Genomic DNA, 23,080 nt, shown 5'->3' on the forward strand with positions numbered 1-23,080 from the left:
TTTGGTCATCAAACGTATAATTAAAATGAAATATATATTGATCTTTAATTGACCATGATTTATAAACATCTAATACATTCTTCAGGGCTTATAACGGTAAGAGAAGACGTCAGACAGCCCCGTTGACGAAACTTGTTGGTATTCAATGTTTATAAATCATGGTCAATTAAAGATCAATATATATTTTATTTTAATAATAAACTTTATGTTGATCTCGTGATAATGATAATATATATATATATATATATACTGATCATTTGAAAAGTCTAGTTAAAAACTTACTTGAGGTATCTATAATAAAATGGCCATCTTGTTGTCTGTTTATTTCTCTTTTAAATTCTGTTGCTGACAGTGGAACAGTCTGTAATAAATAAATGTATGTATATAAGCAAAGGCAAAGGGAAATGAAAAGAAATCAGAAATATAAAGTAAAATTCAAATAAACTATTACATGGCGATAGATTAAAAAACAAAATTAAAAAAAAAGTCTGACTTTTTGTAGTAGCGAATGCAATATTTATATAACTTATATCCTATTTCCAATAGTTGATGAAAAATATATGGGGAAATAAAATTAACGATCACAACACACAATAAACTGCAAATGATTTATCAAAAAGATTTTCTGTGATCTACTCTCCCCTAATGCTTACATATAAGTAGCAAATGAAATTATTAACATCAGGCCTCCAAGCAGTCAGACTCATTACAGGAAGTCCACCCTCTCATAAAAAAAAAAAAAAGGTAATCAAATTCTACTTTAAACCCATTTACAGTTTCTGCACTTTTGGGTTGGGAACTTCTTTGGCTGTGGAGAACCTTTGTGTCTCCACTCCATTGACTGTTGTTTGATGTCTGGATCATAGTGATGAAGTCATGTTTTATCAACAGTCACAATAACAGCCAAAAAATTTGCACCTAATTTCTCAAAATGATCCAAAATCACTTCAGATGACAGCACATGTTCTCTCTTTTGGTTGGTATTCAAACATTTGGGGACCCACTTCACTGAGAGCTTCTGCACATCCAGATGGTGAATAATGACCCTAATGCATTCCCTGGATATCCCTGGAGTCTTTGCAATGTTTTTTTGGCTGGTATTCATCTATCATCAAGGATCATGGTGTGCACTGCATCAATGTTTTCAGGTGTAATCACTATGGAAGATCTTCCTGAGGCATCTGTTGTCTCAGGATACCCAGCTTTAAACTTGGCCACCCATCTGGCAACTGTTGGATATGATGAGGCATACTCCCCTAAAGTCTTACACAAAGTTTGATGAATCTCAGTTGTGGACTTTTCTTGCAGTATGAAAAACTTGATAATAGGTGTGCCTCTGTGTCTTTGAATTTCTTCAAAACCTCTGACATGATTTTTATAAATCTGAAAATAAAATGAACAAATTATTACAATTTGATGAAACATGGGGGTTAAAGGGTTTTAAGATATATTCTTTCTTGTGGTTATGTCAGTTGCTTTAATATCATTTTTTGTTCTAGGTGTTTATCAGCTTAATAATAATAATAATGTACATTTAAAAAAAATCTGGGGTTTTTCAAAATAATTCCCCCACATTACTTTACCCCCACTTTCCCAAAACTCCCTTCCTCTAGCAGCTTAACAGCAGATGAATACATATCACTGGGATAAGGAGACAGAAAACAACATCCCAAAAAAATGTATGTCTGATTTTATTTTTATATTATTCTTCATATATTAGTTTTATAACACTTCAGTAATGCCCTAAGATTTGAGTAAAGAGCCAATAACATTGCAAAAAAAGGGGCACTCCTAAATGAAAGTAGGCTATATTAGCTATTAAAATAATAGTTTATCAGAACTTTCAGTTCCCCCCCCCCTTCTCTCAAATCACAACCACATCCTCTCTCCTCTTCTTCTTCTATTCATAAGGCTCTGCAAATTTCAATCCCTCAATCTGAAATTATAGAGAGCCAACACTGCCTTAGTGAATTTTCTCTGGACCCTTCTCTAAGATATCCTCATTTGCTTGAAAGCCAGGTGATCAGATCTACACAAGTCCATGTGTAGCCTGATCAAGGCCTTAGAAAAGCTTCCTTTACATCTGTACACATTAAGGAGGTCTTGCACATTATTGCCATAATTCATTTGATGACTTCACAACTTTAATAATGCAATCCGTAAACTTCATGTTTGTCTACCACCACTCCAAAATCTGTCATCTACAGCACATCCTTTAAAATTTACCCATTAACTGTATACTCTGCATTCATTCCATGCCTATTTCAGGATGTTGCACTTTGCAATACTGAACAGGTAGCTCCACTCAACACTCTTCAGTAGTCTATTCTGATCCTAAGGCTATATATCTACTCTACTCTGCTTTATTCCTCATAATTTTTCCAAATTTTGCACCATCTGCAAACAGTTGCACATCTTCAATTAAGCCTATTCCATTATCATTAACATAAAAGTTAAACAACTGGTCTCACAGACCTCAGTGGAACACTGCTAGTCATCTTTCTCTTCAAGATACCAAATCTCCCATGCACAACTTACTGATACTAATCAGACAGCCAATTACCTATCCAAATCACCTATTATTTTCTATTCTATTATCCAACCCTATCTGTTCCAATTTAGATGCAAGCTTCTTGCTTGTCAATCTATTGAAGACCAATGAAAATTCAAGTATACCACTTCACATATTATCTCCTTTCACCAGTGGCGTGGTGCACCCAGGGAGGGGGACAAGGGGCCCTGCCCCCCCCTCAAAAAAAAAGAAAAAGGAAAAAAACTAGAAAAATTTCCAAAAATCTTTTCCTAATTAAAATTCATTTTTTTAAATTTATGTTGTGTCGTGTCTTCTATTTCTATACTACTTATGAATAAGCAGCCACATAAAGTGGGAATACCCTATAGCTCTCTGGAATCCCGGCCACTGTTAAAGCAAGGCGAACGAAGTAGTGCTCTTGCGGACCGAGCGCTACTTCGTTTGCCCGAGCCGGGCCAGAGGATATCACGGGTATCATATATTGGCAATCACTGCAGATGCTCAGTCATAGGTCGTATGCATTCTCATATAGTTGAGTAGACGATTTGAGAATGCACATTCTCAAATCGTCTACTCAACTTGCCCCTTCCCCAAGATTAAATCATGGAAGCAAGTCTCAGAGAAGACTATCGAAAACTGCTTCCAAAAAGGTGGATTTTTTTAAGACAACTCTGAAACTCCTTCTTCCGAAGAATTAAAATATCTTACAAATGAAATTTTTGATAAAACCCCAGATGATATGTCAAAAGAAGAATTTGAAAATTGGTTGGATATTGATTACAATGTTGAAGTGGTGGCTATAATGACAGTGTCAAAAATATGTTGGGCTGCTTCCGATGAGAACTTTAAACTAATAGAAGAATAAGAACCTAATACAAGTATAGAAGAACAAATTTTAGAAGCTCTATGAATACTTCATCACGGTGTGCAACATAGAGCAACAAACTTTGAAAGGAATTATGAGTATAAGTAATTTATTCATGAACTACAATATTCAAAGACATGACAGACAACACTAGATAAGTTTTTAAAAGAAATTTTATGTTGCTGCTTATTAAAATGTTAATTAAATTTATGACAATAAATTAAATTATGTTCATAACAATAAATGGAAATAAATGATGCAACTTTTTATATCCTTTGCTTAATGTTATCAGCCAGTTATTGTTATTGAAAAGCGACTGTCCCAAAGTGATCACAATAAGTGGCATCTAGTATATATAAATATATAGAAGTAAAGAAAATGAGTTTCTTGAGTTTTTGAGGGATAACTACCTCAGACAGTATGTAGCAGAGTGCACGCGAGGATTGAGGGTCTTGGATTTGGTCATCTCATCAGAGGATGTAATTATAAATGAGGTGTCAAATCATCCACCAATCGGTGAGAGTGACCATGAGGTGATTACCTGGGTGATTGCCAGCAGTGTGAGGACCTCTGTGAGAAAAGAGTATATGTGGAACTACAAGGGGGGAACTACTATATAATCAATTCCATGAGGTCTACAAAGACCAGGCAAGGAGGGTGACTTGGTTGGTGAGAGTAGCTAAAGAGAGGTATGAACAGCAGCTAGCTAATGAAGTCAAAAAGAATCCTAAGGAGCTCTTTCGATATGTAGCCAGCCAAAGAAAGAATGATTACGGAAGGATGAGACTGATAGGAGAAAATGGAATAAAGACAGTTGTTGCAGAATGTGTGGTGGAGATACTTAATGAGTAGTTCATAAAGGTCTTTCGATCTTGTGAATGTGACTACATGGAGAGATTGAGAGTAGTAGATGATAGGGAGGAGAGACTGACTGTAAGTGAGCAAGAGGTGTATGGGGAGTTGAGTAAACTAGATGTTAATATAAGGCTGTGGGACTTGATAATATATCACCACATATTCTGAAGGAATGTGACAGGGAGTTGACACCGGCCTTGACATATTTTTTTTAATACGAGTCTTGCACTCGGTCGAGTTCCTAAGGAGTGGAAGGAGGGCAGGATTGTGCCACTTCGTAAAGGAGGTGATCGAACTCAAGCATCAAATTATAGGCCTATCTGTGTGTCGTGTTGTGGTTAAGTTGTTGGAGAAGCTTGTGAGAACTAGGATCTGGAGTTGGGTTGATAATATTTAATTAATATAATATAATATAAAATTACTTATTACAATAAAGTGACTGCTTCCTTGGACAGAGGAGAGGGATACACAGTAATATACTTAGATTTTGTAAAGGCTTTTGATAGAGTACCTCATGATAAATTGATAGTCAAACTAGAGCAGATGGGGTTGGATATTAGATTAGTGCATTGGATTGGAGACTGGCTATCTGATAGGTATCAAGCTGTGTATGGGGGAGTGATATCCAAGAAAAGGAAAGTCACTAGTGGAGTGCTTCAGGGGTCTGTTTTAGGGCTATCACTGTTTAACTTGTATATTAATGATATAGGTGAAGATTTGGATGGAGATATTCAGTTGATTGCAGATGATGCAAAGTTGGGACGAACCATAAAGAGTAGTGAAGATGTTGTGGCCTTTCAAGAAGACTTGAATAAATTGAGTGATTGAGCATGGAAATGGGGATATGAGTTCAATGTTGCAAATGTAAGGTTTTAAAATTTGGAAAACAAATATGGGATGCAGAAATTATGCTTGGTGAGGATATATTGTTGGAGATGGAAGAAATAAGAGATCTGGGGGTGATAGTGGATAAGGATCTGAAATTTAGGGGACACATAGCCAAAATTGTGAAGATAACACAAAGGCTTCTGGGAATGATACTGAGAACACTGACATGTAGAAGTAGGGAGATTCTTGTTCTTTTGTATAAGGCTTTGATTAGTCCACACATGGATTATTGTGCCCAGATTTGGTCACCTGGTTTTCAGAAGGATGAAGAGATGTTGGAAAGGGTCCAAAGGCGACTGACTAAGGTAGTTTCTGACCTCTAGAATGTCGAGTATGAGGAAAGATTGAGAAGATGCAATTTGCAGAGTCTGGTGGACAGGAGGAAGAGGGGGGGGGAGATATGATAGAGACCTACAAGTTGGTAAGGGGTTGTTATAGGATCAATGGTGGAGAAGTTCTACAGAAAATAGTGGGAGATCGGGGAAGAACCATAGGTCATCCCTGGAAACTGTATAAAGAGGGTGTGAGTAGGGAGTGAGAGGCAGGTTTTTCTTGTGCAGAGTTGTAAATGATTGGAATACCTTGCCTGAGAGTGTGGTGTCTGCAAGGGGTTTGCATGTGTTCAAGGCATGGTATGATGAGCTGTGTGTGTGTGATAAAAGGACCTCCCAGATGAGTCTTTGACTCCATAAGTCTTGGGGTAATAATAATAATATATATAAAGCACATGCCAGAAAAGTCATGAATATTGTGGGGAAAGCTAAATTGGAGTACGAAAAGAAATTGGCTGTGCAGGCTAAAGACAATCCAAAAGAATGTACACAGGAATGGATATAAATCAAACAACTATAACACAAATAACGTAGAAATAAGAAATATATTTTTTTCTTGTTTCGTGTTTTCTATCACCACATATAAAACCTGAAAGTCAAGCCACCATATCTTTCATACTGTTATGGTATGGTCACTGTTGGAACGTGTGACCGACCACACTGTATCTGTCACATGCAACAACGATATCTGTACAGTTATGGATGCTGTATAAAAGGATGAAACCAAGAATATAATTTCTTGGCATCTTTAATTTATAGTATATCCAAGTGAAAAAACTTTCAATACTTTTTGCCTTTCTTCATTTGTCTGGTATTATTTACTCTTATAAATAAAAAAAGTTCTGTGAATGTGCTGATTATTCCTGAAGCATGGGGAAAAAACTACAGATATGATGGACATAAAAATTAATTACCATTTGTGAATAAAATATAACTAAATGATTACCTGCATTGTTCCAGAGACATTCAGATAAAGAGAAAGAGCAAATTTCTCATCTTGAAAATATTCATCTAAGGAATTAAGTATTTCATCTGATGTTAAAGCCCTCTTTGTGATATCAGAACCTAAAACATCAAAATGATTCTCTACATTTTGCTAAAAATTCAATGACATCATTAAAAATTGTAATGTTCTACAATTCATAAATTAGAGATTAATCAATTCCTGGAGTCCATTACATTTTATATACAATATGACTGTGTTTAAGTGGTTGCAGTCACACATACTTGATAGAAACTTTTTTATTTATTTATTATTATTTATTATTATTACGGGTATCTCCATGGAGTCAGTAGACTCATCGCGGGAGACCCAAACTAGCAAAACAATATCTGTCATATCTCTTCTTGAATTCATTTACAGATGAAGAGCTCACAACAAAGTCAGGCAATGAATTCCACTCATTCACCACCCTCCAGGCAAAAAACCTTGTTCTGACACCTTTGTTAACCACACTCTTCTTTAATTTCCAGAGATGACCTCTTGTTCTTCCATCACTATCACACAGCTGAAACATAACTTAATACAGTGCTTCAAAGAAAATATTAATAACTGATTATCTTCTTGATCACGTTGGCCATTATTAAAAATAATTACTTTACCATCAAAAGGGGAAGCAATGAAGTCTCCTTCTATACTAATCTTTTTTATGCAAATATGAATATTCTCCCTCTGTCTTTCTCTCTCTCTCTTTTACAAGAAAACTATAGTTGAATGAAGTTTAGAAAATGCTATTTTTATGACTGATTGCATAACCTTGATGCTTTCAGTGATTTTCAATGCTTCCTTAACAGTAAGATTCTAAAAATCATGTTCACTGTAATAAACAAATTTCTGTTGTTTTTTCTCTTTTTTGTTTTCCCCAATATAAGTTTGCAACATAGCAAGTATCATGATTATTATGTGGCATGTAAAAAGAAAGAATGGTAATACAGGGTAAAATAAATTGATGGCTGAAGCAAAAATATCAGAATTATTATTCTTGTGATCACTTTCCATGGCTTATATTCTAGATGAAAACTAAGATTTTAGATGCAAATGGACTTGATGTAAAACTGAAGTGGGTAAGCTAGAAATGCTTAAAGTTACTGCATGAATTAATACAAATATTAGAGATTAATAAAAATTAAGCATAGGAGTTTAAGGGATCAGCAATAACTCTTACCTGCTTGTCTAATCGTAAATCAAAATAAAAAGGTTTTGAAAGTTTATTTTTCACTTGGTTAGAGTATAATAAATTTAGTTTAATCCGTTATCCAAGTGTGAGCAAACAGGGTTTGCGCCTGAAAGTATTTTCAGGACTGTTGTACCACCTTACCCCAGTCCTGAAGATACTTTCAGGCACAAACCCTGTTTGCTCACACTTGGATAAAGGATTAAACTAAATTTATTATACAAAATAAAAAGGATCTCAGCAGAATGAAAAGCTTGGCCACATGTTGGTAAAAGTGCAGCCAAAGCAATTTAGGCTATGGACCACTTTATATTCCCAGATGAGTCTTTGACTCCATGAGGTCTTGGGGTAATAATAATATCTGTGATGCGTGTGTGTTTTTTCTGCCGGTCTGTCTATTTTGTAGCAGGAAAAATCCAACCATTGGATTTTTAGATGAATTATAACTGGATAAATAGATGAATATCTCCAATGAAGAAGACATTAAAATCAATTTTTATTAATGGAAAGCCATAAATACTTGAATCAATTCTTTTAGTTGTTTTTTGATTCTAGTGCTTATAATCTTCATTAAGATTTCATAATCTACGGTTAGAGCTATGAGTAGTCTCCAGTTAGTAACATACAATAAATTTCTTCCTTTGGGGGTAGGGGGATAAGTATGGTGTTGCTCTCTTCAAACTTTTCCGGGATGTCTCCGTGTTAAGATGTTATTGAAGATCGCAACTAGGACTGGAGTAGAAACTTCCAGATAGCATGATAGAGTCCATTCCCGGCCCATCAAATCCTACTGCCGTACCTTCTTTGCAATTTTTAAATGCAGCTGCTGTTTCTTCTAATGTTATAGGTCTGTCGAATAGAGCAGAATATGTTCTGTGAGAACTTTAGTGGGCCAATTAAGGAGAGTTTTGTTTTGCAGAGGATTGGAAAAGAGCTGTTTGTAGGGCACAGAAGGCCTTAAGGATGTCTTCGGCATTTGTGAGGTCCTATTATTAAAGATGGTTTTTCTTACTACTTTCTCTTCTTGAGTTTTTTTTTTTTTTTTCCCCCATCTATCTGCTGTAGAAAGCAGCAGAGGGGATGTCTGCAGTTCTCAAATGTAGTCTGATGTTGAAGTTGTTTTCTTTGATACCTTTTTCTTTCCATTTCTATTTTTGTGGTGATCTCTCTTATGATGTCTCAACGGGTGATTCTGTATTTTTGTGGACTGATGATCAGCATAATTCTCTGTGTAGTTTGCACAGATATACAAGTAGTCAACGTAAAGCACATTTTGGCCACTTGCATATGAGATGCATGACTTCTGCATTACTTCAACCTCGGGATCTTCCCTGGGTCTGGCTCCCACTGATGAGACCTCAATAAAGGTTGAAACCAGTCTGGGTAGTGGCCCTTCCCATGATGCATAGCATTATACATCAGAAAGGGGGGGTGCTTTGCATTATGGGATACATATCAAGGCAAGAGATATGAAGTCATTTAGCCTCTGTATAAAAGTAGCTTCCTTGAGAAAAGGATTAAAACTTTTCTCAAGGAAGTATAAAATTTCTTGGTATCTTTAACATATTTCTAGCTCTGGGAACTCGTTAGCAAGGATGTGTTTCTATCAAGTGTAGGAATTTGTTTAATAAAGCTTTCAACCATATCTGCATATGTCCTATGTGAAGAGGTCAATTTTATGCATGTCTGATCTGCATTTCCAGAAGAATGCAGGTCACTGTCCCAATATATATCCTATTTCTAGGATATTTAAACATTTGGCTTTTTGATAATTTGTACCCAAATTGTCATGGGTAATATAACACAAACATTGCTTTGGACTCCTAGATAGTCAACTACATTACAGATCCTAAAAAAAAATATGTTAGAAACTTGCTGTTTTACTTCTGTAGTGAAAAGGATGTTAATTGAATTCCATTCTCTTTCTCCTGAATATTTTTCCTTATATATTACTGTTCCATATTTAGAATAGGTTCTGTATACAGGTATCCCTTGCTTAACACAGTTTTGCTTAGCGTGGGATTTGATTAATGTAACAAAATTAATTGTGACAATCCCTTTATATATGCGGCAAGAGTTTTAATGTGCCTTTAAATTTACCAAAATTTCAACCAAATACGACACTATTGCTACAACCCATGGACATTGACATCATTGCAACTTTCAAAGCCTATTTTCTTAAAAAGACATTCTCAAAAGCAATAGAAACAACAATGAAAGCAGATGCGATTAGGCTTCAAAAATTGTGGAAAAAATGAACATTAAACACATAGTTGAAACACATTCATGAATCGTGCAGCAAGTGTCTTCTAGCTGCATGAAAGCTGTTTGGAAAAACCTTTTGCCAGAATGCGCTAATGAAGAAATCAATGCAATTGGTGAAGACTTTGGTTTTGATGGTGTTACAAAAGATGTTAAAGAATTATTGGATTCAAACTCAAAAGATTTCAGTGAAAACGATCTTCTTGAAATTGAACAACAACGTGCATATGAAGACAACAAACAAATGGAATGTGAAGATGAGGTTCCAAAGGAGATAACAATTAAAGAACTAGAGTTGATCGCAGTTTAGAATCGCTTAAGTAGCAAGTAATGGATATGCATCCAGATGTTAATCAAAGAATGCTTGTTTGCTAAGGTTGAAAAAGTCATTTTGCTTGTTATCTTAGAATTTATTCTGATAGGAAAAAAAAACACTCTTTCAAACAACTCTTGATAACTTTTTTGATAAAAAAATTGCAATAACTAATGTAGATACAAGCATTTATTTAACATTTACACGATATTAATTTTTATCTTTCCTAAAAGAGTACCATATAAAACAGTAATAATACATTAATCGATCACAGATGAATTGTAATTTTTACCACTGATTATTATATTTGATTAACTAGATTTTGATATACGCGGTAACATCGAGGGATTAATTAATCGTGTTAATCAAGGGATACTAGTACATATTTCCTCAGGTTTGATGTACTGAATTAGGAATCTCTCCATCTTCAGATTAAGGCCAGTAAGACAAAATATACAGTTAGCTGTTGTTATAGGACAGGGAGTTCCGCAGATGATCTGGAAGAATGCATTGCCAAATTAGAACAATGTGTACAGGGCAAGTGATTATTATGGGGAACATCAGCTATGAGATATAGACTGCTAGAAAGATCACATGGCAAGAAGGAAATAGAATTTATACACCTATAAAAAGATAATTACTTAAAGCAGCATGTGATAGAAGGGACTAGGGGTGGGAGAGTACTGGACCTGGTCATATGATCAGAAGAGCTATTCATAATTAAGGTGACCACATTGCCTCCGATTGGTAAAAGTGACTATGTGGCCTGGACTTGGGAGATTGTAAAACATGAGGAACATTATGTCAAGAAGGGGTATACGTGGAACTACAAGGCAAGTGATTATGACAAGCTTAGGAAGAAGCTGAAATCTGTGCCATGGCATAAAACACTGCAAGGTAAAGATGTTAACAGCTCATGAGATATAGTTAAGGGTCATCTAGAGGAAGCAATATTAAATTGTATACCTAAGGTAAGGGAGGATTAATCAGAAAAGAGTTAGATGGATGAGTATTATTAAGTGTGGGCTGCAGAAGAAAATTCGGTGGAGGGTATAAGGAGAAAGGTGACAGCAAACTCATGAACAGTACAAGGCTCAGGGCAAGAATGGTGAGCAGCATAGGAAGGAAGGTAAAATCATATTATGAGAAGAATCTAGCCAAGCAGGCCAAAGGAAATCTTGAAGAATTCTTTTGTTAATAAGGCAAGTAAGAGGAAGAATAACTATGGAAGATTAACCTTAATAAGTGATGATGGTCATGAGGAGACAGAAGCAGATAAATAGTTGAGTTATTGAGTGACCACTTTGCAAGGGTATATCATCCTAGTGAAGTTACTGATTAAAATATGTGACAGACACTGATGTGGAAACAGAAGTGGATGAATTGGAGTTTCTTAGGATATTGCAGAATCTCAATGTAAATACAGCTATAGGATTAGATGGAATATCAGCTAAGGTTTGGCAAGAATGCAAAGGAACTGGCAATGCCTCTGACTAAGCTCTATAATTTAAATCTCAGCTGTGGTAGAGTTCCAAGGAAGTAGAAAAAGGGCAAAATAATTTCCTTGCATATGGGAGTGTCTAAGACGGCAGTAGCAAATTATAGATCAATCAGTATTTCAGGTATGATGGTAAAAGTACTAGAAAAATTGGTCCAAAAGAGAATTTAAGAATGGGTAGATAAAAATACGATACTGTGTGCGGGTCTACATGGCTTTTTGAAGTGTCAGTCATGCCTTAGTAATTTACTAACTTTTTATAATAGAGTAACAGCCAAGTTGGATAAAGGAAATGGCTTCACAATGATTTGCTGGATTAGCAAAGACATTTGACAGAATATCGTATGGGAATGTTATATAAATTAAAACAAATGGGGATGGACACAACGCAGATTAAGTGGATAAGAGGGTAGCTGCTGGACAGATATTAAAAAGTGGTATATGGAGGGCCAGAATTGAGGAGAAAACAGGTGACTAGTAATGTGTTGCAAGGTTCAGTACTGGGATCATTGCTGTTTAATTTGAACATAAATGATATAGGAAATAACCTGAAAGAAAATATTCAGTTGTTTGGTGATGTTGCAAAATTAGGTACAGTAATAGTTAATCAAGATGATGTGGAGAGCTTGAAGGACAATTTAAATAGGATGTCAGTATGGGCAAAAGATAATGGATATCATTTTTGAAAATTATGGAGACAACTACCGTGTTTGAATAAAAACTTTAGTTTAATATAACTAAAATCTACTTTCGACCTTTATGTCAAGGTCATCTTCTGGAGCATACAAATATACACAGGGAACAAGCTATACTACAATCAAACTGGTTTGTTAAAGACACTGACCAACCGCTACCACAATTGTTGGCCTGACCTCTGGTGAAAAAAATAAAAAATAAAATAAAAAAATAAAAAAATAAATAAAAAATTAAATTAAATTAAATTTAAAAAAAATAATAACAACAAATAAAAATAAAATAAAATAAAAAATTATACATCAATGCTAGAGTCCTATTATTAGTGTTGTCTACTATATATATATATTAACATCATTCAGCCAGTTAGTATGGAATGGTTTCTAATACTAGTTATGGATTGGCTAGAGTCCTGACTTATGTTGAATCTTTCATATTAGGTAGGCCGAATGTGTGCCTTCCAGATCCTTGGAATTTTCATGCCATTTTTGTTATTGATGTTTGGGTGGTTTATCAGGATTTCACAGGATTCCTTAAATTTCCTTTCGTACCAGGTTTTTGTGCAATGTAAGGAGCAGGTGCCTTTCCATTTGATTTGGTATAAGGTGTTGAGTGCGTGGTTTGAGAAGCCTGCTTCACCATAATGGTTATATTTAATGTGTTCTTTCTTGCGTATAGGGATTGTCCGTCCTGTTTCACCAATGTATGGTAAGTTACAGGTGCAGCGGATGCAATAGACTCCAGGATGTGCTAATGGGAGGAGAGGATCCTTAGAAGAGCTGAATATGGTTTTAAGTTTAGTGGGTGGTTTAAAGGTGGCATTGAGGTTATAATGTTGTAGGATTCTGTTGATTTTTTCTGATAACCCTTTAATGTATGGGATGGCTATGGTTTTACTGTAATCTAGATTCGTTTTTGTTGTAGTTTTATAGGGTATTTTATTAACAGTATTTTTGTTATAGCCATTATTTATTAATGTGTCACTAATGATTTTTAGTTCTTGTTTCAGTTGGTTAGAGCAAATAGTTGTGGCTCTGTTTTTAAGGGTGTTAATGACTCCATATTTTTGTGATGGGTGGTGGTATGAATTTGCATGTAATTTTCAATTCCATAATTTTCAAAAATGCATTCAGATCACTGTAAGCCTAAAAGAAAGAATAATGGATATCAGTTTACTGTGTTGATTTAGGCTAGAGATGTTGGGGTGGTGGTAGACAGAGAGTTAGGCTATTGAAGAACACATTATCATGTGGAGATAAGGAAATTGTTATTCCTCTTTATAAAGTACTGATATGCTCACATCTGGATTAGTGTGCTCAAGTCTTATCCTCTGGGTGTCTTGGGGATGAGGAAGCAGTGGAGAGGATTTTGAAGGCAAGTGACCAAGATTGTAAGTGGCCTGTGGAATGTTTCCTATCAGTATAGATTGAAGGTATGTGGATTGCAGAATTTGTTGATAGGAGAAAAAGAGGGGATATGATAGAAACATTTAAGTTGCTTAATGGGTTTTATAGGATTGATGCAGGGAAATGTTTCGGCACTGGGCTAGGGACCAAAACAAGGGGTCATTCCTGGAAGTTGAATAAAGGTGCGGTTAGTAGGGGTGTGAGGATTAAATTTGCTTGGAGAGTCGGTTGTAACTACTTTTTCTGTTAATAGGTTCAAGGAGAGGTATGATAGATTGTATGGATTGATTGGGTGTCCCATGATGAGTCTTTAGACTCCATGGAGGTGACCATATAATAATAATACTTGACTCCTGATCATTATAGGAGTAATTAGCTGATCATTCATTTTGAAGCTTGCCAGTAGTTTGTTCCTTTGATTTCTTGCAAGAATCTCATAACAACCACTACCAAAAGGTGCAAATGCATATATATTGTTTGCTCCAACTACCTCTTTTAATACTTTGATGACTTCTCTTACTTTGTGAGGTCCATTAATTAAAAATTATTATTATTATGTGACACCTCCAGGGAGTCCAAAGACTCATTGAGGGAGGACACTTACTCTCATCTCTCTATCTCCACCAACTACAACTAACCACACCAATGCCATCTACTGCCCACCACCACCACCACCACTAGCATTTCCACAGACAATCACAAACATCCATGCCCACGGCGGGATTCGAACCCACAGCTTTTTGACTGGAGAGCAGATGCACTAACAGCTCGGCCAATCAGGCTGGCAAAAATTCCAAGGGCTTTTACTCTTGGAGGAAGGGAAGTCGATGCTGAGATTTAATTAATCTCAGCATTGAAAAGAAAAATAAAAGAAGACAAGACCTTTGATCTGATAGAGATTCTGTGGTAAGATACATATGATGCATTACTAGCAAAAGGTATGAAAAGCCTTGAATCTTGTGCTAATAGCACTTGCAGCAGGAAAAATCCTGTGCAGAAAAAATATCAGTGCCTGGAAAGAAGAACCCTTCACTGATAAAACAGTGCCTACCAGGAAAGAAGAAAATAAAGAATACCACACTAAAGATTAGTACCAGCAAAAAAGAAGCAGGATAAAAATCTCACATTTAAGAATATCTGCAAAGAAACAGACACCACTAGGATAATGGACTCCACTAACCTTGCACAGAAAGCAAGCAAGCAGAAGTGAACATGTAATGATCAAACAATCCCCAAGGACAAAATATCTCATTTCCAAAACAATCAGACAAAACACCCAAGAGGCAATTAGTCTGTTACCTCACAAATAAAGGAATAAGAAAAACAGTTTTATTATTATTATTATTATGTGACACCTCCAGGGAGTCCAAAGACTCATCGAGGGAGAGCATGCCAACAGCATCGAACGATTGACCCCTTCCAACTACTAACCGTGCTCAAAGTTGCTTAACTTTTTGCAAGCCATTAGTAGCAGAGGCACTACCAATCGACCAACCAATTTCCATGCCTGAATGAGATGTTCCAAGGGATACAAGAGGGAACGCAGATTTAAGTAGTCATAGTGGAGAAAAAAAAATCACCAAACAGAAAAACACTGTATTAGGAAAAGCTGGAGAAAAAGTAGAAAAGGTCACATCACTAACCTGTTTAATAAAATGGGTTCAAGAGAGCCCATTCAGTGATAGTGAACACAAGGGAAGGGAAGAACAGAGAGAGAGAGAGAGCATAGAAAAAGAAATGGGGAATGGGATGGGAAGGGTAAGGTAAGGATACAAAGGGGGGGATCAGAGGGGAAAATGAGGAAAATAGGCCTCAGCTCATTATTTCATCCTTAAACTTAACTCTTTCACCTCTCTTAATCTGATCTACAGATTGTGATCAGCCCTCTAAGAGCCAACTGCCTCAAGTTGGCCTGTGCTTGCCTCCACTGTGGAAGACCAAGGACAAAAAGAGAACCTTGCAATGCCATGAAAGAAGCAATGTTAATTTCCAAAGAAACTAAGAAGTTAACTGACAGATTATTATTAATTTTCTTGACAGATTATTATTAATAAAGAAGTTATGATTCCACTGTATAAGGCCTTGATCAGAACTCCTATGGATTATTATGCACAGATTTGGTCACTTAGTTTTTATGGTGATGCGGATATGTTAGAAAGAGTCCAGAAAAGATTTACAAAGTGGAAACTTGCAGTGTGATATATGAAGAGAGATCGAGGGAATATAATTTGCAAAGCCTTGTGAATAGGAGGAGGAGGGGTGGAATGATCAAGACATAAGCTGATCAGGGTTTGTTATCAAGTTAACATGGAAGGAATTTTTCATAGAATGGAAGAGGGGTATAGAACAACAGTCATCCATGGAAACTGAATAAGGAGGGTGGGAGCAGAATGTGAAGCAGGTTCTTTGCATTGGTGAGTGGAATGCATTCCCTGAGTATGTTGTGAATGCAGACCACTCACCAATGCAAAGAACCTGCTTCACATTCTGCTCCCACCCTCCTTATTCAGTTTCCATGGATGACTGTTGTTCTATACCCCTCTTCCATTCTATGAAAAATTCCTTCCATGTTAACTTGATAACAAACCCTGATCAGCTTATGTCTTGATCATTCCACCCCTCCTCCTCCTCCTCCTATTCACAAGGCTTTGCAAATTATATTCCCTCGATCTCTCTTCATATATCACACTGCAAGTTTCCACTTTGTAAATCTTTTCTGGACTCTTTCTAACATATCCGCATCACCATAAAAACTAAGTGACCAAATCTGTGCATAATAATCCATAGGAGTTCTGATCAAGGCCTTATACAGTGGAATCATAATTTCTTTATTTCTGCACTCCAAAGTGTTCCACAGCATTGCCATTATCCAATGTGATAACATTGTCCAATGTTAGTAGTTCATGGGATATAGTTAAGGGTTAAGTCTAGAGGAAGAAATATTAAATTGTATACCTAAGATAAGGGAGGGTTAATCAGATAAGAGATACATGGATGTGTAATATTATTAAGCATGAGCTGCAGAAGAAGAAAATTCGGTGGAGTGTATATAAGGAGAAAAGTGACAGCAATGTGGGTCCTGAATTTTAAGTATTTGTCCACCGCCACTCCATTCTCTCATCTCCTCTAGCTCCTTCAAAGTTTCCAAACCAAGTGTATGTCTTGAATCCCATTGTTGCTCACCACATTTCAGAACCTTACATTTTGCAATACTGAACTGATAAATTCCACATACATGCCCACAACATCTGCAAACAGTTGCATATTACCAGTTAAACCCGTCTCAATATCATTAATATACAAGTTGAACAACAATGGCCCCAATACAGACCCTGTGGAACACCACTAGTGAATTTCTTCTTTTGGGATATTACACCGCCATATTCAACTTTCTGATACAATATCTGACAGCCAGTCATCAAACCAACTCTTTGGTCTGTTATCCAATCCCATCTGTTTCAATTTAACAGCTTGTCATGTGGCAGTCTATCAAAAGCGTTCACAAAATCTAAGTATACTACTGTATATGCATCTCCCTTGTCTCCAATACATTCCTCACCTCGCTACATAAGTTGGTAAAACACGATCTTCCTTTTAACAAACCCATGCTGATCATTACATAGAATAATATTAATCTTTAAAGGTGTCTATGTCTACAGATATTCATAATCTCTGATAACTTGCAATCTTTGTTCTGTTATCAATTATGCCATCTAATATTTAACTCTCAGTTACAGGTTCTTTCCCAAGGCCTATGTATCTGATGTTTCACTATGATTCTCACATGAAAACAAAGTTTTCTTTTTATACATTTTATTAACAAGGTATATACATATAAACACAACATATAAAATAAATTTGTATTAAAATAACAGTGACCGTTTTACTCACTTACACATACATTCATAACTATAAAATCCCAGGTCCTCTATCATTAAATAAAAGATATCTGCAAAGGTAGAAATTAAGATATTTTGGTCAGATACTCAAACAGATATAACAGAGAACTTGACAATTTTGCCTCTGGAAAATGAAAACAACATTTCATCAATCCTTAAGTTCACTAAGGGAAACAACAGAAACAAATTTTCTTGCACACAATCATACAAGAAAATTACAACTCATTATTATTATTATTTTGGCCTCCGAGGAGTCAAAAGACTCATCGCAGGAGGTCCTTACTAGGAAACACAAGTCTATCAAGACTCATCGTGGGAGGTCCCTCCTAGGAAACACAAAGTCTATCATACCACTCCTTAAACTCATTGACCGTTCCGCTCTCACCACTCTATCAGGCAATGCATTCCATGGTTCAACCACCCTTCATGCAAAGAAACCACTTCTAAAACTTTTACAGTTTCCTTTCGTAACTTCCAGGGATGGCCCCTTGTCTTCACTCCTGCCCACTGTTCAACCAAGTGAAAGAACTCCCCAGTGTCAACCCTGTAACCACCTCTCAACAGTTTAAAAGTCTCAATCATATCACCTCTTCTTCTATCCACCAAACTCTGCAGTCCACATTCCCTCAGCCGATCCTCATAACTAACATTGTACAGTCCTGAAACTGTCTTTGTTCTCTGCCTCTGAACCTTTTCCACAGTTAATTTATTCCCTTCAAATCCTGGGCACCAAATCTGAGAACAGTAATCTAAGTGTGGTCTGATCAGGGTCTTATACAACGGAATGATAACTCTTTTATCTCTGCAGGTTAGAGTCCTTCTCATTATTGCAGCAATCCCCTGTGTTACCTTCCCCAAGTTGATGTCTAAGACTATTATAGTCACTCGCCTTATAATTTCACATATGTTCCCGTCTCTTTGATACTCCTACATGTCTATTCATCTTCCAAGTCAAAACCACATGGTCACTCTCTTCAACTGATGGGAGAGATGTCATTTCAGTTATTATCAACTCTTCTGATGCTATGACCAAATCCAAAACTCTTGAACCTCTTGTTCCCTCTATTACATGTTGCCTAAGATAATTGATCATTCCACATATATTCTTTTCTCACAGACATTTTCATGCGTTAGATGAACACCTCATGGTCACTCACCAACTGAGGGAAATGTGACATTCCACTCACAATCACATTCTCTGATGAAATAATCAGATCTAAGACTCTCAATCCTCAGTTGCTCCCTTACATACTGCCTAAGAGAGAGTCTCTCACAAACTCAAGAAACTCATTATTTTTACAGCTATTTTGCCTGCTTTCATTTAGGAGTGCCACTTTTTTAATGTCACTGGTTTTTTACTCAAGAATTCTTAGGGCATTATAGATGTATTTTAGAGACAAATATATGCAGAGTAAGAGAGGAAGAAAATTTGCACATCTTTTTTTGGATGTTGTTGGCTGTCTTCTTTCTGCAATGTGCATACTTCTGCTGTCAGGGTGTTAAAAGGGAAGGTGTTTTGGAAAAAGTTGGGGGGGGGGGGGGGAATTGAGGCAATGTGGGAGAATTAATTTAAAAAAACCTGGGATTTTTATATACTGTATTATTATTTTTAAGGAAGCTTTTTTTGGGGAGAAGAGATGAAAGAGGGGGCTGTAAATAGAAATTTTTTGAGGAAGGGGACCAGGGAGAGGGTTAACGGGTGCGAGCCATTTCAACCGTGCGTCATCATCAGAAACTCATGGGAGAAGTGGATGCTATGTCATGTCAGCTTGGTGTTTCTGCCTTTGAAGTGCTTGTGTTATCACCTACTGGTCAGAGTTGTGACCTAATTTTTATGTTATGGAGCTTCCAATACTCAGAGATTATGTACAGGTTCATAATCAACGTCCACTTTCTCTACCACTTTCCACATTCACCTCACACCATACTGACCCAAAATCACAGCCACTAGGCAATAACACAAGCACTTCAAAGGCAGAAACACCAAGCTGACATGACACATGAAATTCTGATTCTCTTCAATCAAGTTCCGAAATATCTGAAACTGCTATGACAACATTCTCTATATATTTCTTAGTTTTAACACCTTCACATGAAGATGGTGTTTCGCCCATTTATCATTCTGATGGGACTTCTCATTACCATTTGTGTCCTGCATCCACGTCGTGGGGGCAGGCTCAACTGGCACAAAAATTTCAACCATTTGGTTTAATTTTATTGCTGCTTGTTTGCATGCCACTTCTGCATCCGGCTGGCAGGTGGATTCACGCACATATATTACATGGCATGTTAGTTTCGATTCTCTGGTAGAATTTTATTTGAAGTTAGCCTTTGTGATCTGTCTTAATGATATTGAAAATTTCAAATGCAATCAAACAAACACTTATTTCATGTAACTGAAATTTGGACAAATGTTTGGACAACAGTTTTTAGACAGAATCTAACTAAAAACTGTTGTCCAAGATACTGTGTTTGGCGGCACAACAAACAGTTTTGCTTGAGTCTATATAGCATATTTTCTGCCTTATTCAGTGATACAATAAAACTTGTTTTTTCTTGCATCTGCAGTATAGTGTGCCTATTGGGGAGGGTATATTGTTTACCATGGCGAGCACTAATACTTTGAGATTCCAGTTTACATCCTAGGCTGCTGACAGGTGTCCACAGCAGGTGCCTCGTCTAGTTAAGACTCTAGTCTTTCATCTAGATGTTTCAGTTAGTTTTGTACTGCCTTTGTTTGTGTGTGTGTTTTACGTCTCATTTTGTACTCCCTGATGATGTCTCTGTAACTAAGATGTAATATTAGAAGAATTAAATACTATCTCTCTTAGTGCTGTTTCACTTCATTAAACTTCTAATGAGACATTTCTTCGTCACCACTTTCCATATTCACTGGCCTATAATAGCATCTCTAAATATTGCTTCCTTCACCTCACACCATACTGACCCAAAACCACAGCCACTATTTCCCTCTTGTATCTCAACTTTGTGTAGAAATAATTCAGTTCCTATGATCCACAGCATTTCCTGCCCCCATACACACAACTTCTTGTTCTTTCTATCCTCATGGGGAAACATCATACACTTTCATTTCTATTCTCACTGGGATATCATCCTTATCCAACCATGTTTCACTTATTCCAACAATTTTTGGCTGAATAATCTCAATCAGTAAAACTATTTCATCATCCTTATTTCTGATGCTCTTGATATTTGTAAATAAACACAGTAATTCACTTTTAGGTCTATATGCATTCTAAAAATTCTACTTGTTTGCGATTTCTCCACACCAACCACTTCCAATCACCTTTATCATCACTTACACTATCTTGTCAGACTCAACTTGCATCTCAGGAGTTCATGGAAAACATTTTCTGTGAACTCTCCAGAAAGAATTTTAAGGATGTTGAAATTCATCGCCAGACAATTCATAATGGAGAATAGTCTTTGTGGAGAAAATTCATTATATTGTAATTGAAATAATATTGTAATGATGCACATATATAAAAAACTAATGCAAAATAAGACATATTTTAGAAACTATAGTTTCTTTTTGTATTTCTGTATTATATATTTAATTAGATTTTATTTAGCTTTTTTATAATATTTTTATTCTGTGTAAAGTGAAATTAATATATTGATCGCTGATTGGTGAATTTCCTAATTTCTGTTTATTTCTTAAAATATTAATCTGTTTTTTTTTTCTTCTTCTTACTTAGACCATGTAGATGGGATTATTAATATTTTATAAAAGTGCAATAGAGTGGTTAGGGAGTAAGAGCACCAAATTTAAGAATATTTATTTATTTTGTAACCTTTCATTATTTTTTTTATGGACTTAAGACACTTATCCAGATATGTTTTTACTGGACTAATTCAGAAGATGAGGTACTTTCAATTATATGAGTCCTTTGTATTTTAGAACTCACTCTACTTTTCCTGCAGAGTAAAGAGATTTTGAATGTTATTATTGATTTACAGGGATAGTATAAGACTATATGTGCATCTCTGAGTAATGATATTAACAAACTTTGGGAATTGCATGAAAATAATTTACACAATATTATTGTGTAAATTAAGTAAATACATTATTATTATTATTATTATTATTATTATTCAGGCCTCCATGGAGTCAATAGACTCATCGTGGGAGGTCCTTCCTAAGAACATAAAGTCTGTCAAGACCCATCGAGGGGAGGTTCCCCCTAAGAAACACAAAGTCTATCATACCACTCCTTAAACTCATTGACTGTTCTCGCCCTCACACACTCTATCAGGCAATGCATTCCATGGCTCAACCACCCTCCATGCAAAGAAACCACTCCTCACCCTCTTGCTCACAGTTTCTATACTCACTTACTATATAATGATTTCCCTCCAGACATTGCATGAATTCATTATATATTCAGGTTATTTCAACTGGAAAAACAAGATCTACAAACAAGTTGAAGGTACTGCCATGGGTAGCCCTCTGTCTCCACCTTTGGCAAACTATTTTTTGAAACATCTGGAAGACACCATGTTTTCATCCATTCATCCACAACCCTCTCTTTGGTTTTGTTACGTCGATGATGTTTTAGCTATTTGGTTAAATGCTGAAGAGGAACTTACCACATTTCTACAACAGATAAATAGCCTTCACCCACGCATTCAGTTCACCATGGAAAAAAAAAAGTCTGGTAGTTTACCATTCTTGGACATCCTCCTTACACACACATCCTCTGGTACTTTGTCTACAAGTGTCTATCAAAAACCTACTTTTACAGGCAGATACATTCATCAAAAGTCTGCTCATCACACTTCTCAAAAAATTTGCATTATCAAATCTTTAATTAATAGAGCACATAAAGTGTGCTCCTCTCCATCAAGCTTACTACAAGAACTTTTCACTATAAAAAAGTTAATAGAATGTAATGATTACAACCCTAATCAGATCCAACAGATAATCGACTCCTATGTTCCAACACCTCAGGATTCTTTAACAGACCGCAGAGTTCCAATCCCTTACATTTCAGACATCTCAGAACCTATAGGTAGAATTTTGAAGAAGTATCATCTTATTCCCTATCAACAAAATTTCTCACTTGTTGCCATCTACAAAAGACAAACTGTCACCACTATCATTGGCTGGTGTTTACCAGATCCCAGTGAATGCAATTTATCCTATTTTGGACAAACAGGCCGTTCTGTGAAAAAAAGAATGAAGGAACATCAATATTATATCGAATACATGAAACCTCATAAGTCTGGTCTAGCACAACATAGCATTCACACTAATCATAATATCCAGTGGGATAAAGCTTGTCTTCTCCACAGATGCAGGTTTAAATATGAACGCCTTTTTAAATAAAGTTGCAAAGTC

At 36.1% G+C, this 23,080-nt stretch overlaps 1 protein-coding gene across 2 annotated transcripts in view; it reads right to left on the reverse strand.

Moving 5' to 3' along the window:
- The window catches only part of LOC150095258 (uncharacterized), a 512,519-nt gene that overhangs the window by 137,608 nt on the left and 351,831 nt on the right, over positions 1-23,080 (reverse strand). For both annotated transcript variants that reach the window (XM_090410467.1, XM_090410466.1), the window contains exons 18-19: positions 6,420-6,538; positions 283-361 (exon numbers count right to left, since the gene is read on the reverse strand). In XM_090410467.1, the coding sequence (XP_090266593.1) occupies positions 283-361; positions 6,420-6,538 (198 nt within the window). The remainder of the gene's footprint in view (positions 1-282; positions 362-6,419; positions 6,539-23,080) is intronic.

Source organism: Typopeltis vanoorti, chromosome 20 (assembly GCF_054136105.1).
Source record: "Typopeltis vanoorti isolate ZY-2024b chromosome 20, IOZ_Tvanoo_1.0, whole genome shotgun sequence".
NCBI classification, from domain to species: domain Eukaryota; kingdom Metazoa; phylum Arthropoda; class Arachnida; order Uropygi; family Thelyphonidae; genus Typopeltis; species Typopeltis vanoorti.